Source organism: Camellia sinensis, chromosome 15, assembly GCF_055761805.1.
Source record: "Camellia sinensis isolate YWXY chromosome 15, ASM5576180v1, whole genome shotgun sequence".
NCBI lineage: Eukaryota > Viridiplantae > Streptophyta > Magnoliopsida > Ericales > Theaceae > Camellia > Camellia sinensis.
Genome location: NC_138975.1, coordinates 34,878,423 through 34,898,252, shown reverse-complemented (window position 1 = coordinate 34,898,252; position 19,830 = coordinate 34,878,423). Strand labels below are relative to the sequence as shown.

Sequence of the window (19,830 nt, the reverse complement as noted above, 5' to 3'; positions counted from 1 at the left end):
TGCACTGCTTAATGGACAATATATGTTTGTATATTAGCTTCCGCTAGCCTCTTATTTTGTGATTCTGTTAAGAGGCCTTCGGCAATCTTACGATTACTGGCCGGTCATGACACTAAACCTATAGGGGCTGGTTTGGGTCGTGACACAACAAAATCACCATCAAGTACAGTCATATTCCACGTCTGGATGATATGCTTGATATGATTGAAGGTTCAAAGTGGTTCTCCAAGATTGACTTATAAAACGGGTATCACCAAATTCGAATCTGGCCGTGAGATGAATGGAAGACATCATTCAAAACCAATGATGGCCTCTATAAGTGGTTGGTTATGCCATTCAGACTTTCCAAAGCTCCTAGTACTTTCATGCAGGTTATGAATCAGTTATTGAAGCCATTTACTTGAAAAATTGTAGTTCTTTATTTTGATGATATCCTAATTTATAGAAAATCTAAAAGAGACTATATAGAGCATTTCCGGCAAGTGCTAATGGTTTTGCGGGAAAAGAAGTTTTTGGTTAATCTCAAGAAGTGCAGTTTCATGACAAGTAGTCTATTGTTCTTGGGGTATGTGGTTAGTTCATAAGGTATTCATGTGGATGAAAACTATCCGAGAGTGGCCAATGCCAAAAACTGTTAGTGATGTTCGAAGCTTTCATGGGTTGGCTATATTCTACCGTCAATTCATCTAGTTCAATCATGGAGCCAATCACATAGTGCATGAAGAAGGAGAAGTTCTTTTGGGGAGAATATGCTGAGAAGAGTTGCTTTAATTAAAGAGAAGCTTTGAACTGTGCTAGTATTAGCTCTACCTAGCTTCGAAAAGATTTTTGAGGTGGAGTGTGATGCTAGCGGTGTAGAAATTGGAGCAATTCATTCACAAGAGAAGAGGCCGATAGGTTTCTTTAGTGAAAACCTAAGTAAAGCTCGACAAAAAGTGGAGTACCTATGACCAAGAGTTTTATGCAATGGTGCAAGCTCTCAAGCACTGGGAACATTACCTAGTGCAATGGGACTTTGTCCTATACACAGATCATCATGCATTAAAATTCATCAACAGCTAGAAGCACCTAAGCAACATGCATGTCAAATGGTCTATATTTCTTTAGAAGTTTCCTTTCACCATTCGATACAAGTTAGGGACTTTGAACCGAGTTGTAGATGCGTTGAGCCGTTGTGCAAATTTGCTAGTTACATTGACCCATGAGATCGTGGAATTTGAGTTTTTGAAGGAGCTTTACCAAGAAGATAAAGATATTAGAGAGATGTGGGACAAATGTAAAGAGAATCAGCCTCTTAGTGATGTTCATGTCACTAAGGGATACTTATTCAAGGGAAATCGTCTTTGTATTCCCAAGACGTCACTTCGAGAAAAACTAATCCAAGACCTACATGGAGACAAGACCGTAGCAAGCTTGGAAGATGGTTACATTTGGCCTCAATTGAAGCGAGATGTTGGGAATTTCAAAGTAGTTGAGATGTTGTTCCTCGCTATAAACTTTTCTCCCTTGTGCTTCTCACGCGTTGAACAAAAACATACTTACGCTGTTAGAACTTACAGTTGCTGCTCATGTGAGTTGCTTCGAAGGTGGGGCTCCTTAATGACTTGTGCATCCGTATCATTTCCTTTGCTTGCCCTTTACTATCACGTGCCACCTTTTGAATGGATAGTTTAATTATGGTGCCAACAAATATTAAAATATATATATATATATTTGTAAAATATAATTTTTATGGCAAATTATGATGGTAATTCCAATTCAAAATTAATTAAAAAATACCTATTCTTGTTATTCAACAAATTCTTCACAGCGAAGCTCACACGAATATTATTGGGCAATTATTAAGTTCTTGCAATAATATCAATGTTCCAAACAACAACCACGACAAAATTTATGTAAAGAGCATCAAAAATATTTACAATCACAAAAATAATCGCAAATTATATTTTGCCCAAATTAAAAATTATAAACCCTAAATTTACATAAACAAAGCTAATCCTAAATAAAAATAATACCGATTGAAATCCATTTAGTTTTTTCACCCTAAATCCTTCCTTTATGTAAGTTGCCAAAATCTTTTGAAGGAAAAAAGAATAAAAAATAAATAAATAACTCAAACGTGTGAGAGAAAGAAAGTGGAGCAGCAGTCCTTAAGCAACGTGCAAGACTTTGGCTTCGTTTGGGAAGAAGGGTTGGGTTGGGTTTGGGGCTATTTTAGCCACAAAAAGACAAATAGGCTTTTTAGCCTAATAAGATAAAACATCACATTCAACCCAGAATCATTACATTCTTTCTCTCACAAAAAGTCAAAAAAGACAAAAAGCCCTTCCCAAACGGGGCTTTTTAGCCCTAGGCTAAAATAGCCGAAAAGCCAAAAAGCCAACCCACTTCCCAAATGAACCCTTTGGTTCCTTAAAGTTAGTAGGTCCTTGGTGGTGAATTGTTATTATTTACTTTATTGGGGTCTTTTGATAATTAAGTAAAAGTTTTATCTTAAAAAAAATAAAAATTTCAAAAATTTTGGGAGATGGGACCCAAGCACAATACTGGCATCGCCCCTCTGGAAAAGATGACTTTGACAATTGACTTCAATTAATATTTATAATAAAAATGCTTCGGACCACTAATTGAAGACCATTAATAGACCTCTAATGGCATGGCAAAGACGTTGTTAACTCGCCCTTTTCTCTCTCTTTCTCATTGATTTCAAAATTCAAAATCATTTTCAGTGTTTTCACTCTCTCTCTATTCGCTCTTTCCTTCTCTCTTCTCTCTCTCTCTCTCTCTCTCTCTCTCTCTCTCTCTCTCTCTATTCATTATTGTGTCTTTTTCTCTTTGACCTAGAGCTCTCCGACAAGCGCAACTCTCCAACCCCAGTGACGATTGAGTCTGGTTCCGACCGAGCCTCCCTCCATCTTCACTCACGACGATCACCGGACTCGCTTCTTGCTTCGCAGTCCCAAAGGACTCGCTTCTCTCGACTCTCTCTTTTTTCTCGACAGACCCGAACCAGCGACTCCAACCTAGAGGTATATAACTACAAATTGATTTGAGGTTAGGGCTTGTGTGTGTGTGTGTGTGTAATATAGTGTCTGTGTAAATATAATTTACAAATTGATTAGGATTTGAATGTATGTTTTAGTTCAATTTCTAAATCACTATACGAATTGGTTTCTTGAATTAGCGTTTTTTTTTTTTTTTTGGTAATGAAAAAAAAAATTGATGATCTGTTGTTGTTGTTGTTGTTGTTGTTGTTAAGTATGGTGTTGAAACTACTCGAATAGCAATTTTCATAGTTTTACTTGACTTTTTGTTTTGGTTATACTGCTACATAATTGCCAATTAAATTGTTTGAATTGTTAATAAACCACTTTGACATATGAATTTTGAAAGCAGTCTATTTCTTATAAAAATAAAAAATAAAAAATAAAAAAAAGCAAGTTCAATCCATGGCTTGTAGCGTCTACTTCACAACCACATTAAAAAAATTAAAATAAATAAATGAAGATGGGTGCTTTAACTGTTTGCTTACACTAGTTGCTTCTAGGTTATGTTTTCCAATTTATTTGTTGGTGCAGTACTCTTTGCAACTCATTTCCTCATTGAAAATCAAAGATAATGAATTCTACATGTTGGAGTTGGTTGAAAGAAGGTTGGCTCCATGCTGCTCAGTGCCAAAACAGTTTTTAGCTTTGGAGTGGTATGATTAAATATTGGGTTTTCTTTCCTTTCACATGTAGTTTTTAATTTAACAAGACAACCTGACTTGTAAAGTATATCCAACATGCTTAGTTTATAATATAAGAAATATCTTTCCTATGAAACTCACTTACCCAATGGACCTAATAACTATGTTGTCTTGAGAGAGAAATGAATTATATCTACTCTGCTCATCTATTGCACATTTGGAAACTCACTTACCCAACTTTCTGTTTTCTCAACAATGGCATAAACAGAACCTCCCTCTAAGGGAAACAGAGGAAGAAGATTAAAAAATAAATAGAAAAAGGAAATGAGGATACTATGTGAATTTGCTGCCTTGTTTATATAGTGAATGAGGATACTATTGTATAACTTTTGTTTTTCACTGGTTTGCTTATACCAGCCATGTTGATCTTTTGATTAGTCTTTGTGTTATGCAGCACCATGTTCATTTTTTCGAGTTTAATCATTTATTGAAATCTTACAAGCTATGCTTTGGATCTTAGAATAGTTATAGGTTTTTAAAAATTGAGGATATTCACAAAGCTTGCAAATAAATTTAGATTTGCATTTGCAATTGCAATTTTAGTTGGAAAACTATGAGATCGACATCCTAAACATTGGTGGTAGTGCTTTCTATGTGCCATGATTTATTTAACCTATGCCAATAAAGGAATCAAGTTTTGTTCTGAAGAAGAGTAGGTTGTCTAAATTAGTAAAATTTGGCTTCATATTTTGGTAGATGTCAACTTCAAGTGTTAACGGTAGTACCTTAAATCAATTGACATATTGCAATAAAAATTGTCTTAAATGTCGGAAAAAAGTAATTATTCGAATTTCAGAGATAGAGCGAAACAAAAACAAGTTATTCTATTGTTGTCATGATTGCGGTGTTTTATTGGATGGTGCTAGCCTACAAATTCACAATGTAGAGATGAAGGACAAGTGCAAATGGACAATATACCAACTGTCACCGAACAACTTCGAAGTATGAGCGAACAACTTTGATTTCAAAGAGAACTTTAATTTTAGAGCGCACAGATGCAAAATTGCAGACAGACATAAATCGAAGTTGGTGTTGTACTTATGAGATCTTCATATTCCTTGTAATTGGTGTTGTATTAGTTATGAAGATGTAATAATTTATATGCAAGTTAGAAGTTGAAATAGATGATATGTATGAAGATTTATGATATATTATAGTTATTTTTGAGAAATATGAAGATGTAATCATGTTGATTGTTTGTTTTATTTTTAGAGTTAATTGGCATAATTTACAAGTATGAAGTTATCTGTTTGTCTGTTTGAACACAGATTGTGATTGAAACTTTCAAATTTTGAACACAAATTTTGAACAGATTTTTGAACATAGATTTTTAACAGATTTTGAACACAGATTTTGAACATAGATTTTTGAACACAGATTTTCAACACAAATTTCTGAACACAGATTTTGAAGACAGATTTTTTAACATAGATTTTCAACACGGATTTTTGAACACAGATTTTTTAACACAAATTTTTCAACACAGATTTCCAAACATGTATTTTGAACACAGATTTTTCAATACAAATTTCTGAATAGATATTTTGAACACAGATTTTCAGCACAGATTCTTTCCAATCTGATTTTGAACACAGATTTTTGAACATGGATTTGAAATCAAATTTTTAACAGATTTTTATTAGATTTTAAACATCACCTTCACAAATCCAAATCAAAAGCACAACAAAAATAAACCAACACACACCACTCTAGCTCCAAGTCCCATCAAATTTCTATAAATCTTAGAAATTAAGCTCTATCAAGTAACAAAGAAAGATGCATTAAATTACTCCCACCACAAAATAAACTCCAAGTTCAGTCACATAAAATGAATTAAAATTACAAGTTTCCAACTAACAAAAACGAGACTCATTTCGATTCATTTGTACATTGAAGTCAACAAAAGAAGATGGTACGACTCCGTAAATTTGATTCGTAGCACTCATGGATTGTTGAGTTCTCATCATGTCAATAACTCCTGGTGTGCCTCCAATACATGCCGATGGGGTAAGAGATGTGTTAACTCTCAGTGTGCCTCTAATACATTGTTGAGTTCTCATAATGTCCATACTTCCCAGTATGCCTCCAATTGTATTTGCCATTTGTCCCTAATCAATTTCAATGACATGAAAAAATAGTTTAATAGACATTATTGAAAAATAAAATAAATTGATCGATGTAAATTCATATTATGTACACGTACCGACACATACATATTATTTTGCATGCCAACCATACACGGATAAAGCTCTTTACATGCACTAGGTTAAAGTTGAGATTGAGCTCTAAGCACCTTAGTACCCTATATTAATCAAGATGAATGAATAGAGGTAAATGATAAGTTCAATAGAGAGAAATGATACAGTATTGAAAAATAAATAGAGAATACCATGAAATTTACCTTTGATTTGTTATGTTTGGTTTTACTTGCTTTCAACTGATTGACTATTTGATCTACTTTGGCGACCTTTCGTTTGGTAACTAGATGACCTTTTCGGTGAGCAACCAAAGGACTAAGCAACTTCGTATTACTGATTGCTTTTCTATTAATGCTCACAATCGGGAAAGATAGTACATTACTAGTAATAGGTGGTACATTACTAGTAGAAGCTGGTACATTACTCCCACCACCCTCATCATCTTTCATCACTCTTGCCTTGATTTCATCCAACCTACGGTCGATAATTCTGATTTTGCTTTCAGAGTTCCCAACTACTTGTACAATGCCAATCAATTTTTTGTTCATCTTATCATAGACCTTTGCATTGAAATCATCCCCAAAGCCAGTGTATATGGTTTTGATGCATGTGTACCCTCTATCCAAATATTTTCTCCCTCGTCGTAGAATGAATTTATTTGGAACCTCATTTATGCATCTTGCAATGAGCACAACAAGTGAGTGAGTACACATGATGCCTCTAAACTAAAACAACCGACACATACGTTGAACATCAAATTCAGTCAAATTATAATACACAACAAAGTCCACATGCATCATCTTCCCAAAAACTACCACGACTTCCTTCACAAAATATGTGAAATTGAACCCTCCTCTTTCACAAGACACGGTTGACAATAAACTAGTCTCTTCATCTCTACTTCCACTTCTTTGAATTTTGCATTCATGTAGGCATCCTAAAATTGCTTCTCAAAACAATACACAATTAGGCAATCAAACACTTTGTGTCGAGACTTGAAGTCAACTTTCTTCTCTTTCTCTACCTTACTTCTCAAGGCATTTTCATGTTGTTCAACAAATTAATTTAATGTAGTCTTTGGGTTGACATATCCATCAAAAAAGGCATTCATGCTCTCACTTCGTTGTGTAGTTGACATGCCAGCCCAAAAAATGTCTTTCACATAGACAGGAACCCATCGATGTCGCTCATCATATAATACCCCAAACCATTGATTCTCATAAACATTAAATTCTGTAATCATCTTTTTCCATCTCGTCTCAAATTCATCTTTTGTGAAAGTGTCATACACTGCATTTTGCAAAGCCAACTTCATGGATTCATATTTGGAATAGCCTTTCAATTTCTCCGGAATTTTCTTCATTATGTGCAATAAACACCATCGATGTCGAGTATTTGGGAAGACAATTTCTATAGCATTTTGCATAGCTTTGCATTGATCAATTATTATAGCTTTTAGAGGATGATCTGACATGTAATTTAACCATGCTTTGAATAACCAAACAAATATATCAGTGTTTTCACTAGATAACAACCCACAACCAAGAAAAATCGACTGTTCATGGTGGTTAACTCCTACAAACGGAGCAAATGGCATATCATGTTTGTTAGTGAGATAAGTTGTGTCAAATGAAACAACATCTCCAAATTCTTCATGAGCTGCTCGACTCATTACATCTGCCCAAAACAAGTTTATAATGTGAAAGTCAGTATCAACATCAATCATATAATAAAAACTCGAATTTTGTGTGTGCGTCCTCAAAAATATTTTTGGAGTGCATCGAAATCTCCTTCTCCAAGCCTTAATCTTCTAGCTCTGTCAACATAATTCATTGCATTTCGCTCATCAAATGTTAATGACTCATAACCCCCAACTTCAACAACCATTGAGTTATAATTCCTAGACACCCCAATTCCTATTTGATCATTAATTTCTAATCTTCTCTTCACAGGAGTAAGAATTTTCTTATTCATTGCAAAATGACGTGAGTCAATGGCAATCAAGTTATGATTATGCTCAAGGTTAACTTTGGCTAACATAAATCTCCCATCCTTTTGTAAGGTCACTCGTACCCTTGCTTTGCAACCAATTTTTGTGGATAGAGATGACTTTAGAGGGTTTACTTTTGCTTTTTTGGTTCTCTTTCCCGATTTAGAACATTCAATCCCAAAATATCTTAATTTCCCATCATCGTCACAAACTTGTGTTGTACAAGTTATGGAAGATCCAACATGTTTAGCGTATTTGGCATAAAATGTGTACACTTCTTGCTTTGAACTAAAACACATACCCCTCTTAGATTCCTTAACTTCTTCACTCTCATTTAATAAAGGATTCTGACCACTATTTGAATCAATCTCCATTTCTACTCATTCAAAAATTACAGTCCAAATTACAGTCCAATATTCATTAACCATTTATAGTCCATATGATATCTCTGTTTGCAAGTCTAAAAAATAGAATGAGTTTTGCTGTTGAGAAGCAATTTTTTGGGTATTAAAAAGCAGCTCTGGAGTACCCTTTCAGTATTTTTGTTTTCTTTTAAAAATCAATTCAAGATGCAAGCTCTAGTATTGAAATTTGATTACATTTTCCAAATAAAAAACAGATTGAAAAACATAATGAGTTTCCAAACAGATTGAATAACAGAATAACAGATTGACTTTTCAAACAAATTGAAAAATAGAATAACAAATTGAAAAACATAATAACAGATTTACTTTCCAAAAAAACAAATTGAAAAACACATTAAATTTCCAAACAAAAATCATTCTCAAAATAACAAGTTTTGGTATTAAAAAACAAAATGAGCTCTAGAGTACTCAAAATCCTATTGTGTGTGTGTGTATATATATGTGTGTAAAAACATTGAAACATAGAAGCACATAAAATAGAGAGACAAACTGACCTAGAGGAGCGTAAAAGTCCAAGTCGGAGGAAGATGTTGGACGGTGGAGGAGGGAGAAGACCTCGGACGGTGGAGGAGAGTGATGGCGGACGGTGGAGGAGAGTGGATAGATCTGCAGATTCAAAGCGAGAGAGGGAAAATGGAGAAGGAAAAGAAGATGGAGACAGAGAAGGACGGCAGCGAACACTGGACGGTAGAGGAGGGAGAAGACGCTAGACGGTGGAGGAGAGGGATGGCGGAGGAGAGATGGTAGAGCTGGAATATATCTTGAAAATGGAACATCAATACCTCTGTAGACCGCCCGAACGTCACGGTTCCGCGTTCGAAGGCGCGAAATCCGTTTTGTTCATTAGCTACTACAGTTCTGACTCAATGTCACGGTTCTGAATCTAATCTCGTGAAGTGCAATGCAAGACCGATAAATCACCAAAGAGTCCAAATCCGGCAAATCATTTGGGAAAACTGATTTTAATAAAGAAGTGCCAAACATGGACTGCTTTGCCAGATACAGAGTCGCTACCTAAATGTTTTTGTTTTGGGAAATTTAGGAAACCCTGACTCGTGCCTAAGGCCACGTGTTCGCCATCACCAAAGTTGCCTCAGCTCAGGAACTTGGGTACGAGAGGGGAAGGTCATGCAATGAGCACCCCCGCTCGCCCGATCAAGGGATCGGCCTTTACTAAGTATGATATTTTGTTTTTGAAAACACATGCGCTCTTATTCCGGTTAATTAGCTAATCTTACTACGTGATGCACACATCATACAAGTATATACTAGATCGCCTAAGTTGGAACAAAACATCTCATGTTTGTTTGAAAATGGTTTGAAGGTGCTACTCGCAAGGAGGCTAAGATGTGGAGTTGCCACCCTCAAGTGGGCTTAGAAAACATGATTTTGCCACTCTCAAGTGGGCTTAAAACTCGCATTTGATGAATTGTTCCAATTCAAGCAATCTAACCTTCACCCACATGCATTCAGGCAGTTATATTAGTTAAGCACATAGCCCCATGGCAAGCATGCTATCATGGCAATCAATAACACACATGCAAGGATGCTAAAACATAAACACTTACAGTGTACTCTGAGCCAAAACAATAACTAGTTAGTAATCAATGCATGATCCTAGCTATGTTAAGATGCCTAATGCAACACATGCAAAAATGCAACTACAATAGGCTCGACTATTCTAAGACGGCATATGAAATGCAACTTGATAACATGCTGTTGAACACGTATTCAAGTAAATGTATTGAAATACAATGCAGTTTGTATGATGCGCCGAGCTTGGTGCATGCAAGACAAATGAATGATGCACACATGTGAAGCATAAGGATGCTAATTGAAATATGCCCTAAAACTAACCACCAAAAGCTGATAACTAAAAGGGAGAAAGACGTAGGGTTGGAAGACATTCACACACTCACGCAAACTTATTACAAAATTCGCCCTCTCGATGGATGGTCCGAATAAATCAACTAGCTAGCTATACTACACTAATTAATTATTACAAAACCTTAACTAATTAAGAAAATTAATTAAGTTACAAAACCAACTAAGTAAGAAAAGAAAGAAGCTGAATCAAGCTGCCACAGCTCTGCCTCGAAATGATGAATGATGTATGTTCGGTCGCGTCCTCCCGGAAATCCGTTGCCATGCCTCATGTTGCCTTTGTTTGCACTATTCTGCACCTTTAAAAATTATGCCAACTTCTATGATGCTTCTGACCTACCTCATGGACATTCTGAGAGGTCATTGGCCAAAAGGGGTGGCCATCGGCCAGTGGATAATGGTCATCGACCAATTTGGAGACTATCAGCCAAATAATATTAGCCGATCGGCACACTAGATAGTCGATCGGCCATCTTTTCCTGCAAACTGCTCCTTTTGCTGCAGCAGAGCACAAACAGAGGCATGGCAATGTGTTTGCAAGAAAATGTTGAGCAACTACACCCCTTATCATGTCTAAGGCTCAAAGGTGTGTAGTGCTTGGCTTTCGAGCCATCAATCACGCATTTCGATGCATGATGGCCAAAGAGGCCGAGTTGCACAATTCAATGTGGATGAAATGCACAAAATCACGTAAGTGCCTTGACCTCTATCATGCATGATCAAGAGTATCGGTGACCGAGAATTAAGGCACGGTTCATCACTTCAAGTATGAAACATTCCTCGTTCCTCGTGTTTGGCTTAACACCCAAACCAAACACAATGCAATGCATACAACATGGAAATGCAATGCAATGCAACATGAGCATGCCAAATGCAATGCAATGCAAGCATAACTTAACAAAGCTAACGACATGCAAACAATGTAATGCAACATGAGCATGCAAGCACCATGTAAAGCAACCTAAACATGTAAACAACATGCAAGAATCATGCAATGCGACAAGCATACAACAATATGCAACCATATGCAAGATGGACTTAAATTAAAATGGATAGACCTCAATCATGCCCAAATCAGTGGCCAAAATGCTATGGAAATGAAGTACGAAAGCACATACAAACATGCATACACTTTGGTTCACAAACAAGGCATGGAGATAACAACTCTCAGGCAAGAGCAATGAATGAAAAGCATGGATGTGTGACAACACTGTAGGCCCTGAAATCATGTATGGAATGGTGCCAAACCACTCAAACAAGTCAAGCATAGCTTGCAAGAAAGCTCAAAGCTTGAAACTAGCAAAGGGACTTACACCATGGCCACGCAAAGCAAGCCCCAAAGGGCCAAGGGCAACCAAAACAGTCCCAAGGCAGGTCAAGATAAGACCAAAAACATGCTTGGACCTAGCCAACACAAGCTAGAACAAAAGACCAAAAGCATGAAGCATGCAAGGCTAATAAGGGGTATTACACTACACCTATCAAAACCAAACATGGCATGACTTTGACAACAAAAATCAGAGTTACATCATGGTAAAACAAGACCAAAAATACACTGAAATGATAGCCCAAAGGCCTAAGCATAGAGGCATGCACAATGACCCACTCTTAAGGCATAAAACACCAACTCTTCATATAGCGATCCCGGGTTTACCCTTGTTGTACAATGATCCGGACATGTGTCTGTGGATGTTGGTAGTTGTTTATTATCGTGTTTACATTCCTTTTTCTTCATATTTGAGTTATAGGATGTGTTGGGCAGGTTTGTTACAGGTTGGTTGAGTTTGGGAGCCAAGTGTTGCTGCCCAGATTTTTGGACCTTCGCTCGAGCGAGGAGTTTGTCGCTCGAGCGAGAGTTGAGTTTGTCTGGTGGATCGAGCCAGAGTGGCTTCGCTCGAGCGAGCGATGGCGTCTGGTTCTGGACCTGAGAGTTGTCTTTCTTGGCTCGAGCGAGCTTCCTTCGCTCGAGCGGTCTGGGTTTTTCTTCGCTCGATCGAGAATTTCTTGGCTCGAGCGAGAGTTTCTGTGTCTGGTCGCTCGAGCGACGAAGGCTTCGCTCGAGCGAGCGTGTTTTATATCAGCGGGCAGCAGCGATTTTGAACTGCAGTTTTTCATTTCTTTTTTCTTCCAAAACCTAAATCCGAGACCCTCTCTCTCTACACTTGCTCTCTCTCTAAGATTTGATCTCCCTAGGGTGTGAATCTAGCCTAGGGCCTTTGTTAAAAAGATAGAGGGTGTTGAGAGCTTCGATTTAATCTAAAAAAGTTGGGATTTGGAGCACGTTGATCTTCGAGTCTTCATCTCCTTTTTGGCTAAAACTTCGAGGTAGGGATATCCTACTCCTCTCTATGGATTTTGTCTTTAAATTTTGGTATTTTGAGATGTTGGGGTTGTTTTGGTAATTTTGTAAAAGTTTGGGGCTTTTGTGTAATTTTACAAAAGTTGGGGTTATATTCATAATAAACCTAGAAGCATGTCTGGAATAGAGAAATGGACTTATTGTTGAATCATTGATGAAAAAGGGACCTAAGGGTTGAAATGGTAATTATGGAAAATAGCCTAATTACATTGTTTAATTAATTGGGATAATTAATTGGGAGAAATGAGGAAATGAAATGTTGATTGAATATCCATTTGTGCATTTATTTTCTGTTTAGAAATAACTGCTTTGGGCTATCGGTGGAGGATAGTCGTGATTGTTGTAGACAATGCATGATGATTAGGCAAACGAAAACTAATCAATGGAATGTGTCATGGAATTTGACTGTTGATAGAATACATTAACTGTATGTATTGGATGATTGTATATAGAACCAATGTGTTTGTATACGTTATGTGTAGAGGAGGAGATGGGGGATGTACTCCGCGGTTTAGGGGAAAATAGGGGATGTACCTCTAAACCGGATAGTGTTGGGAGAAGATAGGGGATGAACTCCGTAGATACAGCTCATATGCTTGTCTAAAGAAGTGAAGATAGAGCTCATGTGCTTATCTTTGTGAAATGTGGATATAGCTTATATGCTTATCTGAATGTGGGATATTGTTGTTATACATATCTGTTGAGAATGTGGATATAGCTCATATGCTTATCTGTAAATGTGGGATATAGTTTTTATACTTATCTGTTGAAATGATGATAGAGCTGACATGCTTATCTGTTGAAAAAGGGAAAATGAAAAGTAACTTGGACTCTTAAGTCGTATGACATAAAATGTGATTTATGTGAATGTATCAGTGTTAGCCATCTATCAATTGCTAATGTTTTAGTCATTATCCATGGTTGGTTTAGTGTATTTCTACTGGGCTGTGGCTCACCCTATATGGGAATATCATTTTCAGGTACAGGTAGCATGCCACCTCCAAGGACATAGCTTGGGAGGCTAGAGGCGGACATGTTTTTGTCGTTTTACTTTTGATGTATTACATGTAACTTCAAGCCAAGGGCTTAATGTGTAAACGAGTTAGTACTCTTTTGTTGTAACCAAGTGTTAACTTGGAAAGCTGTAAGCCCGTAGGGCATTTTGTTTTGATGTTAACATGTAATACTTATGTAATGAAACTCTAATGAATAAAAGAATGTGGCTAGTTCATATGTCAATGCATGTCTTATTTGATGGGTTTAATGTTATTATTTTGAGGGCGTTACACTTCAAAGCATTGAAAGAATGACAAATTTGAGGGCATGGTAATGGAACATGCTCTGATATTATACAACAAATGATGCCAAATCATGAAAGTAGCCCAAGCAATGCATGCTAGTGACTTGAAAACTCAAAGCTAACAAGCTAGAATGCACTATGGCTATACAAAGCATGGCATGCATGACCAAAGCAACACAAATCAGAGCTTAAGCGTGGTAAAACAAGGATAAAAGCTTCTTGGAGTTGAGCCAAAATATGCAAGAATGATGGTCCAAACACAAGATGCATGCTAAGGCAATATAGAGGATTGCAGTACAAGTGCATGGTGCATGCAAGAGGCTATCAAACCAACCTTACATAGAGGTATAACATGCTAAAATAAGGCCTAATACATGCTAAGATGGAGCCAAAACAAGCTTAACAAACATGTTACTTTTATGAGCCATCAATGCAAGCATACAAGACATAAGGAGAGGGGATGACCCTCTCCTATTTGGGACCTCAAAACTACCTTTCCACCACTAAAAATCCTCTGAGTTTCAGTGGTGAGAAGGCCAAAACAAGGTAGTCCCAATAGCTCAAAAAAGAAGGCACAAAAAAAGGCCTAAGAGGGAGTAGACAACCCCCAACACAAAAGTGACCTTAAACAAACATTACAAGCTTGAAAAATCAGAACTTTTTACAGTAGAAAGTTAAGCTTAAATAAGCATGAAAATAGGTCCAAAAGTTTAAGCCAAAACAAAGGCTTAAAAGCCAGTTGACTCACCCTTGAAGAACACCTTCAAGAACACAACTCCAGCACTCTTTTCTGACCAAAACCAATCCAAAAATACTAAAACCAACTTCAAAAAGCCTCAGCAACAAAAGGATGGTGTTCTAGTAGGTGCTTTAGTGTAAAAGTGTGAAGAATTTACACTTTTGAGCACAAACAAAAGCAAATGTGGAGAGAGAGGCAAAATATATAGAGAGAGTGATATATGTTTTGTACATCAACTTTTCAGAACCTCTGGAAAGGGAGAGTGTAGACACCCTATTTTTGACCGTCCTCAAGACTTGGTTGTGCTTGTAGGTACACCCAACAACTAGTTCGATTGCTCGCTGAGCACTCGACTGTCGCGGCGGAACGTCACCGATTCGAGCTTCTCGGACCTTGTATCCTTTCTGCCCCTTTTTTGGACCTTGGCTAGGTCGTTTTGGTGCACTGCCGGCCATGTCTTTGTGCCTGCCGGCCATTGGTGATGCCCTGCCGGCCATCAGTGAGCCACTGCCGGCCATTGATGATGGCCGGCACCCCCCTATCTCAGCTGGTTTTCCTCCAGATCTTTTGAGCTAGCTGGTTTTTTATTTTCTGCCCTCCATACACGTGTATGGAGGGATGGAGCTCTTAAAAAGCTTCTTGAAGAAGCTTCTTCTTGCTCTCTTCTATATAAGCAAGAGGGCTCCCTCTATATCAGAGGTTCAGCCATTTTGAAGAGAAAAACCTCTCCTTCTCTCTATATTGTTTGTATTTTGTGCTTAGAAATTGGATTTCCTTGCACTTTTACACTACAACACATAGAGATACACCACCACCATTGGACTAAGCTTTTTGGGAGGGATTCTTGAGCTCTGAAAACTGGTTTCCACCCCCTGAAGTTGCTGGTTTCGAAGAGGGTCTTCAAGGGTGAGTATTTTTCCCATTTTTGCACCTTCTTGTACCTCACTTTAGCCCTCCTTGCATATTGATTTGGGCTTTGCTTATAACTGAAAAAAGTCTTGTATTTAAGTGCTTTTGAAGTTTGCTTAAGGTTATTTTGCTGTTAGGGGTGTGTATCCCGCTTGCATGCATTGTTTGGCTTTGTTTTAAGCCATTCCTTGAGGCCTCCAAGCTAGCCTTGGTTTGGCCTTCTTACCACTAAAATCCAGTGGATTTTCAGTGGTAAAGGTGTGGTTTTGAGGTCCTTGATCAGAGGGGGTGGCGCCCTCTCTTTTGGTTCCTCTTTGCTTGTATTTTTGGCCTTCCAAAGGACCATCCCTCCATGCATTTTTTAGGCTTGGTTCAGGCCTATTTTTGTGACTTTTAGGACATGCCATAAGTCTGTCCATGGCTGGTTTGGTCACTTTTTGCATGCATCTAGTATGTGTAATGTAACTCCATTCATAGCTCATCGAAGTAGCATGTGTGCTTAGCTTGTGTTGAGTCCATTTCAGTAGGTTTTTGGTGATGTTTTACCATGCCATGAATCTATTTTGGGTTGGTTTTGTCACTCCATGCTTGCATGATGTACTTGTAATGTAAATCCCCTAAACTAGCTTCATATGCTTCATGCTTTGCCATGTCATGTTAGCTTGTTTGGTTTACATTTCAGCATGTATTTGGTCATCATTTGGCATGTCATGACCCTATCCATAGTTGGTTTGATCATCCTTTGCATGCTCCATATAGGTGTAGAACAAATCTTGTTTACTAGCCCTTTGTGCATGGTGTTTTGACTCATCATCCTAGCATATTTTGGCTTCATTCTAACATGATTTTATGCTTATTTTGGGCTGCCCTAGGACTGTTTTGGGCTACCATGGCCATATCACTCGTGCTTTATATAGCTATAGTGTAAATGCTTAGGCTAGTCTTGGGTTTTGAGGCCCCTACCATGCCATACATGTGATGTTTGCATGCTTTGCCCTTATTCCATATGCTATTTCAGTCCATGAAATGTTGTCATACACTTGCATTTGACATGCCTTGAATGCTTTATAGAGTTTGTGCTTTATGCCTCAAGAATGAGATTTTGTGCATGCCATTAAGCCTAAGCCTTTGGCTCATCATTTCAGTGCATTTTGGGTCTTATTATACCATGATGTAACTCTGTTTTATGTCACCCAAGTCATGCGATGTTTGGTTTCAATAGGTGTAGTGCATTGCCTCTTTAAAGCCTTGCATGCTCCATGTTTTTTGGCTTTGTGTTCTAGCCTATGTTGGCTAGCTTTGAGCTTAGTTTTGGTCTTGTTTGGACCTGCCCTAGGGTTGTTTTAGGTCCCCTCAGCCCCTTGGGGTTTGCCTTGTATGGCCTTGGCTTAAGTCCCCTTGCTTACTTTGAGCTTTGAGCATCATAACATGCTATGCTTGCATTGTTGATTTGATTTGGCATCATTTTACATGAAATTTCAGAGCTTACCTCATTAGCATATACCATGTTTGTTGCTCCTTAAGTGTGCTTAAGAGTTGTCCTCTTTGTGCCTTAAATACTTGAGCCACTTGACATACATGTTTGCCTTGCCATTTCATGCTTTTCATGCTATCAATTCATCACTTTTGGCCACTGATTTGGGCTTAGTTGAGAGCTGCCCACATTAGTTTAAGCCCATCCCTTTGCATGTTGTCGCATGCCTGTCTTGCATATTTTTGTATGCTTGCTCCATCTTTGCATGTTGTCGCATGCTAGCCTCATTACATGTTGTTGCATGTTCATGTTGCATTTTGTCATGTTGTCCAAGGTTGTTACCTCACATCATGCATATGTGCTTGTTGCATGTCATTAGCCTTGTCAGGTTGTTCATATTGCATGTTTGCCATGCTTACGTGTTGCATTGTTTGGATTAAGTGTTAATCCGAGCACGACGAACGAGGGGCGTTTCATACTCCGAGTGATGGAACGTGTCTCAATTCTCGATTGCCGAAGCTCTTGATGATTCATGATAGAGTTCTAGGTTTTACTTTCTTTATTTGTGCATTCATTTTCATATTGATTTGCACAAGTTGGATCTTTGGCCATCATGCATCGGGATGCGCGATTGATGGTCGTGGATCTGACTAGGCCTCTCCCTTGATGTTTTGAGGTGATTTGGGGTGGCAGAGTGCGTATACACCCTTGGGAGACCCTCCATTTTCTCTATTTTGTGCTTTGTTACAGCTTGGTGTCACAGCACACCAGTGGCCGGCAGTGCACCACTGATGGCCGGCATACTCTCATCCTTGGCCGGCAGTGCCCTGTTGTTGGCCGGCAGTGCTCCTTTCATGGCCGGCAGGCCACTGGTGAACTCTCCAGCAGTGTTTTGGTAAGTTTCAGCAACAAACACTGGAAGACACCCTGCAAACAGAGCCTCTAAAGAGCAACCGGAAGGCGTTTCGAGGCGAGGAACCGAAGCAAGCATGCATACCTTCCTTCTTCAAACAGAGCTGGAGCATCTTCATTTGTCGCTCTTCATTTGTTGTTTATTAGTTAATTTCTTAATTAATTAAAGCTGTGTAAATAATTAGTTGTAGCTATTTATTCATTTGGTTTTGTAATTAATTAGCTTGTTAGTTAGTTAATTAGGCGGCCTGCATTACTTATTCGGACCCTCCGAGAGAGGGCCAATTGTAATAAGTGTGCATGTGTGTGATGTATGTCTTCCAACCCCACGCCTTTCTCCCTTTTTTTTACCAGCTTACGATGGTTAGATTAGGGCATGTTTCAATTAGCATCCTTATGCTATGCATGTTTGCATCATTCATATGTCTTGCATGCAGCAGGCTCGGCGCATCATACTAACTGCATTGTATTTCAATTTCAAGTTGAATACGTGTTAGTTGTAGCATCTCATATGCCATCTTAGGATAGCCAAGCTTATTTCTAGTTGCATTTTGCATGTGTTGCATTAGCCATCTTAACATGAACTAGGATCATGCATATGATTACTAACTAGTTTCTGTTTTGGCTCGGAGTACTCAGTAAGTGTTTATGCTTTAGCATCCTTGCATGCGTGTGAGTGACTGCCATGATAGCATGCTTACCATAAGGCTAACTGCTTATGTGATATACCTGCCTAAATACCTGTGGGTGAAGGTTGGATTATCTGAGTTGAAATAATGCATTAACTGTGAGTTTTAAGCCCACTTGAGAGTGGCAAATCGTCTTGTTTTCTAAGCCCACCCGAGGGTGACAAATCCACGTCTTAGCCTACTTACGAGTAGCACCATCAAACCATTTTCAAATAAACAAACATGAGATGTTTTGCTCCAATTCAGGCGATCCAGTCTATACTTGTATGCTGTGTGCATCACATAGTAAATCTAGGCTAATAACCGGAATAAGAACGCATAATGTTTTCAAAACTCGATATCATGGTTAGTAGAGGCCGATCTTTGATCGGGCGAGCGGGGGTGCTCACGAAGTGACCTTCCCCAATCATACCCAAGTTCCCGAGCCGAGGCAACTTTGGTGATGACGGACACGTGGCCTTAGGCACGAGTCAAGGTTTCCTAAATTTCCCCCAAAATAAAATATTTAGGTGGCGACTCTGTATCTGGCAAAGTAGTCCATGTTTGGCACTTCTTTTAAAAAAATCTGTTTTCAAAATCGATTTGCCGGATTTGGACTCTTTGACGATTCATCGGTCTTGCATTGTACTCTGCGAGATTAGATACAAGACCGTGACTTTGAGTCCTGAACCGTAGTGAGCCTCAAATGAACAAAACGGGATTTCCCTCCCAGGACGTTCGGGGACGTCTACAGTTTCTGGCAACTCCGCTGGGGTTTCGAGAGCTTGACTCGAACTCATGATATCTTGTTTTGATTACACTTATGTGTTTCTTTGCATTGCATTTGCATTGGTGCGCCTAGGACACCGTGTTTGCCGTATGCTATTCCTGAACGATTTGCCGGTGGATCGCTTCGAGAAGCGTGCCATAAGGCTGACCGGTTGCGGGCTCTGCCACGATGGGAACACGAACCCCGGTTTAACCGAGGCACCCTTTTTGACCATTCGACCTAGTGCATATTCGGAATCTATAGTGACCATTCCAAAGCTAGGACATGTTACTTACCCGATCATAGGTTGTTTGAAACCGCTGCGTGCGTAGTGAAATCCTAGCTCCTGACAAAATAGGACAGGCAAACCCTACCCCAACATAGGGGTGTTTTGGCTCTCATTTGCTTGCTATGTTCTCTTAGAGTTGTGTCTCTATAGGGAATGAGCATGTCAG

General features: G+C 38.6%; 1 protein-coding gene and 1 pseudogene across 1 annotated transcript; both read right to left on the bottom strand.

Moving 5' to 3' along the window:
• Nucleotides 1-7,006: 7,006 nt before the first annotated feature.
• LOC145812918 (protein FAR-RED IMPAIRED RESPONSE 1 pseudogene) lies at nucleotides 7,007-7,672 on the bottom strand (annotated as a pseudogene).
• Nucleotides 7,673-7,704: 32 nt separating this feature from the next.
• On the bottom strand, nucleotides 7,705-8,310 carry LOC145812917 (protein FAR1-RELATED SEQUENCE 5-like). The gene has a single exon (XM_082908154.1). It carries the CDS (start codon nucleotides 8,308-8,310, stop codon nucleotides 7,705-7,707), a length of 606 nt encoding a protein of 201 aa, XP_082764280.1.
• Nucleotides 8,311-19,830: the final 11,520 nt, after the last annotated feature.

Excerpts from the sequence above, each read along its gene's own strand:
- LOC145812917 (XM_082908154.1), bottom strand. The coding sequence starts at position 8,310 with ATGGAGATTGATTCAAATAGTGGTCAGAATCCTTTATTAAATGAGAGT.